We start from the raw sequence: 6,000 nt of genomic DNA on the forward strand, positions 1-6,000 counted from the left end.
TTATTACTGGTAAAAGTATAAACTTCCAAATTTCTGAAACTGTTCTAGTTAATAGAATAGCAGTTTGATAAGGGAGTGCAGAAACTCTACTAAGGAAAGTAACTTAAATATTTGGAAGAAAGTTTCATTGATTTACATGAGCCATTTATGATATTTAATATTTTAAAAGTTTATTATATTTCAACAAGGTATTATTCAGCTGAAAAAAAACTTTAAATTTTAAAAAGTTTTGTCCCATTTATTACAAAATTTAAATATTTTTCATTTTAAAAATATTTTGAGATATTTTTCTTTATATTTCTGTCAAGCTTTTTGCACTGCTGAAGGCAGGATCTCTTTCCTGTAAATACCTTCCAGAGAATAAAGGTTCTTAAATATAAAGAATCAACATCAAGTAACCTCTTTAGATTTGTTCAACAAGTCTCCTTTTACATTACTTAGAGTCATATAGAAAATCTGTACATATTCCAGAATCTTTTCTTATTAATGATGAATAATGCAGAGGAGTAGCATCATCAGTCCAAAAACATGACAATACTGGTGATAGATATTATCCCTCGTAATGGTTCTAGTGCAATATATCAGTGAACAGTACAGGGGAAATGATGTTGTTAGGCTCTTTTAGCATAGAACATTGGTTGCATGTGACTTCTCTATGGAAAGTTATCAGACATTAAATTGATAATAAAAATGAATCTAGACTGAAAACTACAGGTCAGAGGTAGTAGTATTAGGAGCAGGCTCCTAATGTAATACGGAAGAGCATGAAAATGTTTTTCATTTTATTTTGCAGTATCCTGTGGTAAAGAAATGATGCCGGTAGTGGTTAGGTTCAGGTGAACCAATGACCTTTTGGTAGAGTTAATGTAATGATAAGGACCATTTTTATACATTTGTTTACTGCATTGTTTATACAATACTTGCTACATTGTATACCTGTGTTATTGAAAAATATAGTAGTCATAGACTGATTTGTAAAATTTATGTATATGAACAATATTCTTAATCTAAGTTTCAACTAGTCCTTTAGAGAGATAAAAATGAAATTTATAATTTACTCATTTATAGATTAATTTAAATGTAGGCCTAATTTTAAATAAAAGAGGAGAAATTGAAAGTAGAATAAATTTTAAGAATCTTTGTGAGTGGTTGCTAACTGATATATATAATTTATTAAATTGATCTAGATAAAAAAGGTAATGTGTATTTAATACAAATTAATCAGAAAAAGAAACATTTTATTGTTTTCTACAGTATTATTCTGTAAACAATAAACGATTGTTCTCTTATAATAATATTGTTTGGTTTAATTTTATTAAATATTACTATTATAAAAAATGTTTTAATATTTTGAATATTAAGAATATGAAAGTTGATGATGGACTGTAAAATATTTTATTATCTGTTACATAATATTATATACAATGTAGTAATACATATTTTGTAAAATTAAGTAGTATTAACAATCTATAAATTTTATATAATCTTTGGAGACAATTTTTCTTAGTTTTTTCCTTCTTTTATCTTTCATTTTGCCAGTTGATGAATTGTGAATTTGTGCACATTCTCCTTATTGTAACTGGAAGAAGTAAAGCATTTTTATCTACCTGTATAATGGAATGGTGCAATTGGTTAGGCCTTCTTGTATGGAAGTTGATAATTTGAAAGGCATCTTAACCACTTACATAATAATAATGCTAATAGCTCCTCGACACTATCTCCCGCCCCATTCCATGTTGAATTTTAATTAACAACTATCCTAACTGACCCATGTTTGCAACAAGCCGCAAGTAAAACTTACTGTATGAATTAGGAACACAGGTGTCAACAGGCTCTGAATCAAGAAAGCTACACTGAATATCTGGAGGCTTTCAAACAATTAATCCATTTAAATACTAAGATTGATTTTCAACTGAATTAAAAGAAGTAAATTTTGCATGTGAATAATACATATTTTGTTTCAATAAATATTTATTCATAATTCAAGAATCAGTGAAATGATTTTGAGTACTATTTTAATTTTATTTGAATATTGTTATTCCAATAGTAATATTTGGTGTAGAGGAATAAATAATTTTTATTGTTATTTTATATACTGGTATCTCTACTTTTACTTTTTTATAAACACTCAATGAAAAAAATGATTAAATTTATTAATTTAAAATGTTTTTATAATCATAAGCTTGTAACTTCTACACAATATTTAATGAAATAATAGTGTGAAGAATGTATGTGTAAATATAATTTAATTGGTGCAAATTTACTAAATTTATTACATCAGTAGCTTCCAATTTGCAAGCAATAATTAATGATAATATCTATAACAATACATACACCAAAGAACAAAGGTTAACAGTACGTCAAAGCATATTTTTATAATATTTAATCAGACATTATTCATTTATTAATAATGTTATTTAAATAAAAGTAGTAAGATGAGGTACAAAATTCACAGGCAGAAATATAAATAACACCAATAAAATGTGTAGTAAAAAAATAAGTATAAAATATGCAGTAAAACAATAAGTGAAATTTCATTATTTTTTTCTATAATAATTTGTTTCCATTAAAAAATATATCAAATAAATTAATGGAATCACTAAAAACATTACACATGATTAATTGTTATTACATAAACAAAATATTTAACATAAATGAAATTTATATGTGTACATAAAGACGAAGTTGTTGTGACAAGGTCAGATGGTGTTGAGATTTTAATGGATCACTAACAACCTGATAGTAATTTCCTTAATTTTTGTGCTTAAACGCAAGCAGCTGTATTTAATATGTATAAATAAAATCATTAGTATTTAAAATTTCATTAGCCTTTCTATTTCACTGTACGTATCATATTTAACATAGTATCAGAAAGTTAGTTTATATAATGATTAAAAGCCTAAGAAAATTTATTTAATTGCATGTAATGTTAGAGATTTTCTTTTAATCTCAGATATTTCTTCGAGTCCTCAGTAGTTGGCAGTTTTATAAAAGTAATAATATTAAAATTTCCTTTGCTATTTGTTTACTCTATTTTTGAAATTATCAATTTTTTTTATAGACTGATAATTAACTTTTAATTTTCCTCTGTAAAAATTGAAAATATTAAAAATATAAAAACAGAATGTTTAAGAGTTCCACTATTTTTAAGAGGTGAAAAATAAATAGATTTTTATGGGACAATTTAAGAAGCAAAAATAAAATAAATAAATACAATCAAGATCCAAACATTGCAACAAGTCTAAAAAAAAAATGTACGCTTTACTATACTAATTACAAACTAAAAAGAATTTAAGAAAATATAAATCTTAAAAAATGGGCTGATTTACAGGGTGGAATGGTAGCATCTCAGCCTTTCATCTGGGGGTTCTAGGTTCAAATCTCGGTTAGGCATGGCATTTTTCAAATGTACAAAAATTCATTTCCACATTCCCTGTTACAAAATTCAAAACTTCTGTAGTGAATTAATTCATCAAGTAGAAAAAAAATAAACTTACAAACTTTGTAATTTACTATAAATCATTAAATATTGTTTTTAAAACGTTATACCTAATTGAATATTAACCCGACAACCTATTGAGGTAGCTGATATAAAATATTATCCAGACTGAGTATCTTCAGTCTTAAGACAGTACCATAATTAATTTCAGCAGCTAAAGTACCATTCAGTTATGTAGGAAATTTAAATAAAGTATCTGTAATTTTCATTTTTAAGGTTTCATTTTATCATGTTACAGAATAGCTGATTAACCAGGATTGATGAAAATATTACCTCAGTCTAGCCAGTGCATTAATATTTTGTTTATCCACAAAAGAAAATATTATGGTCTTTTAAACAATAATCAACTCTATAGAAATATTACAATTTTCAAAAATAAAATAGAGTATTTCCTAAAAAAACAAAAAAATCAACATGGTTTGTTATAAGAAATGCATGTTTATTGGCCATAATAATATTTTCATGGTGCCATATTAGTATTACCATGGTGTAGTACCATAATTTTTTGTATTTATATTATTTGATGTTTTTCAGCTCGTAGATATTATGCAGTTTTTTTATCTGTCTGAAAACAAACATAAGCGGATATTTTCTATTTCTTAATTAAATAAATATTAAAACAGATAACTGTTTATATTAAACAGATATTTGAAAATTACTACCCACAGTCACAGGTTAATGATCTGGCATCTGTATTATAGAAACACTAAAGTTACTACACCATACAGGGTTAAACCAGGAAACAAATCTACTCTATTTAATTGAATCCAGTCTATGTAGAAGAGCTTGAAAAACATTTTTTTCATATTAAAATTATAACTTTAATAGACAAAACTAATTTGCACTACTGGCAGTCTACATTTATTTCTATTCTAATTATGAAGTCTGTTATACTGTATTTAAATGATTGGTACCTAATGATAAATAATTAATATTGTATTAATGCAGGAGTGCCAATAATTTAATTTTTTAATTATTAAGTTTCTATATTTATATATGTTTGACTTAAATATACACAAGTATAAAAGGGGTGAATATGTTTAGGAATAGAATATATATGAAGCAAGTGTATATACACACACACACACACACACCCACTCATATTCCCGTAATAAACAACAAAGAAACAACGTAGTGGAGAGTTGCCATATTTACGTATGCACATGTTCTATTGCAAAGTAATTTTGGCTCTTTAACAAGAATAGCATGAATTTAAACAAAATAATAACAAAGCTGACAATGTTTTGATATAATTGTTTTATTGACATGAATTTAATGTAACTTATTGCACAATGACCTCCTCTTTATAAGATCATATTATTGCCATATTAATAAAAAATCGTTTATGAAATAAAGGAAAATTTCATTATAAAAATTAAGTAAAAATATTTGCAATAAAGAAAAAATAATTCAAATTTGTTTTACCAATAGTTTTATCTCATATTATGCAGTTATTTTAACATATATATATATATATATATATATTTAATTTTAGCTATTTTATTTACTAAAAATTCTTTGCCAGAGAATTTCCTTGTCTTACAGGTATTATAACTGTTGTCATGGCTGTAAAATAGTATAAAATAATAATATAGAATTAATCTATGATTAACTACAAATTAATTATTATTTTTTTATTAATTAATTAATTATTAATATATTTAATTAATTATTATTATTTTTAAGATAACATTGAAAAAATAAAAGCATCTACAGGAAGAAAAATTATTGCGCTACAAACATTTTAAAATATAATAAAAGATATTCCAATAATGTAAAAAAGGTAAGTTTTTTTACATATTATTCAAAATCAGTTCAGTACTATAGACTTGTCAATATAAAACAATTGTTTCAAACTTAGTATAATCAAAAATAGTAAATCAATAAATAAAACAATTTTTGTTTGAGAATTAATAAATTATTGTAAAAATTATAAATGAAATCAAAACTAAACTTACTGTGATGTTTACTCGAACTCTTCCACATAGATTTAAAAAAAGACATATTGTTTATATATAAATATAAGACACCAATAGAAACAAGTATAGGGAGTAAGTATATTACTGTGATGCTATGATTAAATGGGTAGTATGGGTACTGAAGCAAATCAAGGACTGATTCTCTGGCTGGTCGCCTAATGATCATCACTTCCACAACACACATATACATATACTTTAAAATATACTCACACATCTACATGTAATCCTCTACTAAACTTCTCCCCTCCTATCTCTTATCAAATGCATTGTCGACTTGTTGCAGCATATATTGGCAATATCTATCTTAGCAGTGATACTGTAATATAAATAAAAATTAAACAAAAAAATTTAATGAAATTAATATTTAGTAATAACTTAACAAAAAATAATTATTTCAATTAAGAAGAAAAGATGAGTGTTAAATCCATGAAAGTAACTAAAGTAATAATGTAAATAAACTATATAAAGGAATATATTAAAATAATCACAATTAAGTATTTTTTATGGAGTGATTTTTGTCAA

At 24.9% G+C, this 6,000-nt stretch overlaps 1 protein-coding gene across 2 annotated transcripts in view; it reads right to left on the reverse strand.

Annotated features, from left to right (window-relative positions):
• The window catches only part of LOC142325183 (low density lipoprotein receptor adapter protein 1-like), a 58,490-nt gene extending 52,696 nt beyond the window's left edge, over positions 1 to 5,794 (reverse strand). The window contains exon 1 of one of the 2 annotated variants that reach the window (XM_075366623.1): positions 5,689 to 5,794. Coding sequence is in view for 1 of the 2 variants with exons in the window: in XM_075366615.1 (XP_075222730.1) it covers positions 5,458 to 5,644 (187 nt within the window). In the remaining variant the exon portion in view is untranslated. Of the gene's footprint in view, positions 1 to 5,457; positions 5,651 to 5,688 lie in introns of those variants that run through there. The other variant, XM_075366615.1, reaches the window with a different exon arrangement.
• Between the last annotated feature and the right edge of the window lie 206 nt (positions 5,795 to 6,000).

This window comes from Lycorma delicatula, chromosome 1, assembly GCF_047948215.1.
Source record: "Lycorma delicatula isolate Av1 chromosome 1, ASM4794821v1, whole genome shotgun sequence".
Lineage (NCBI taxonomy): Eukaryota > Metazoa > Arthropoda > Insecta > Hemiptera > Fulgoridae > Lycorma > Lycorma delicatula.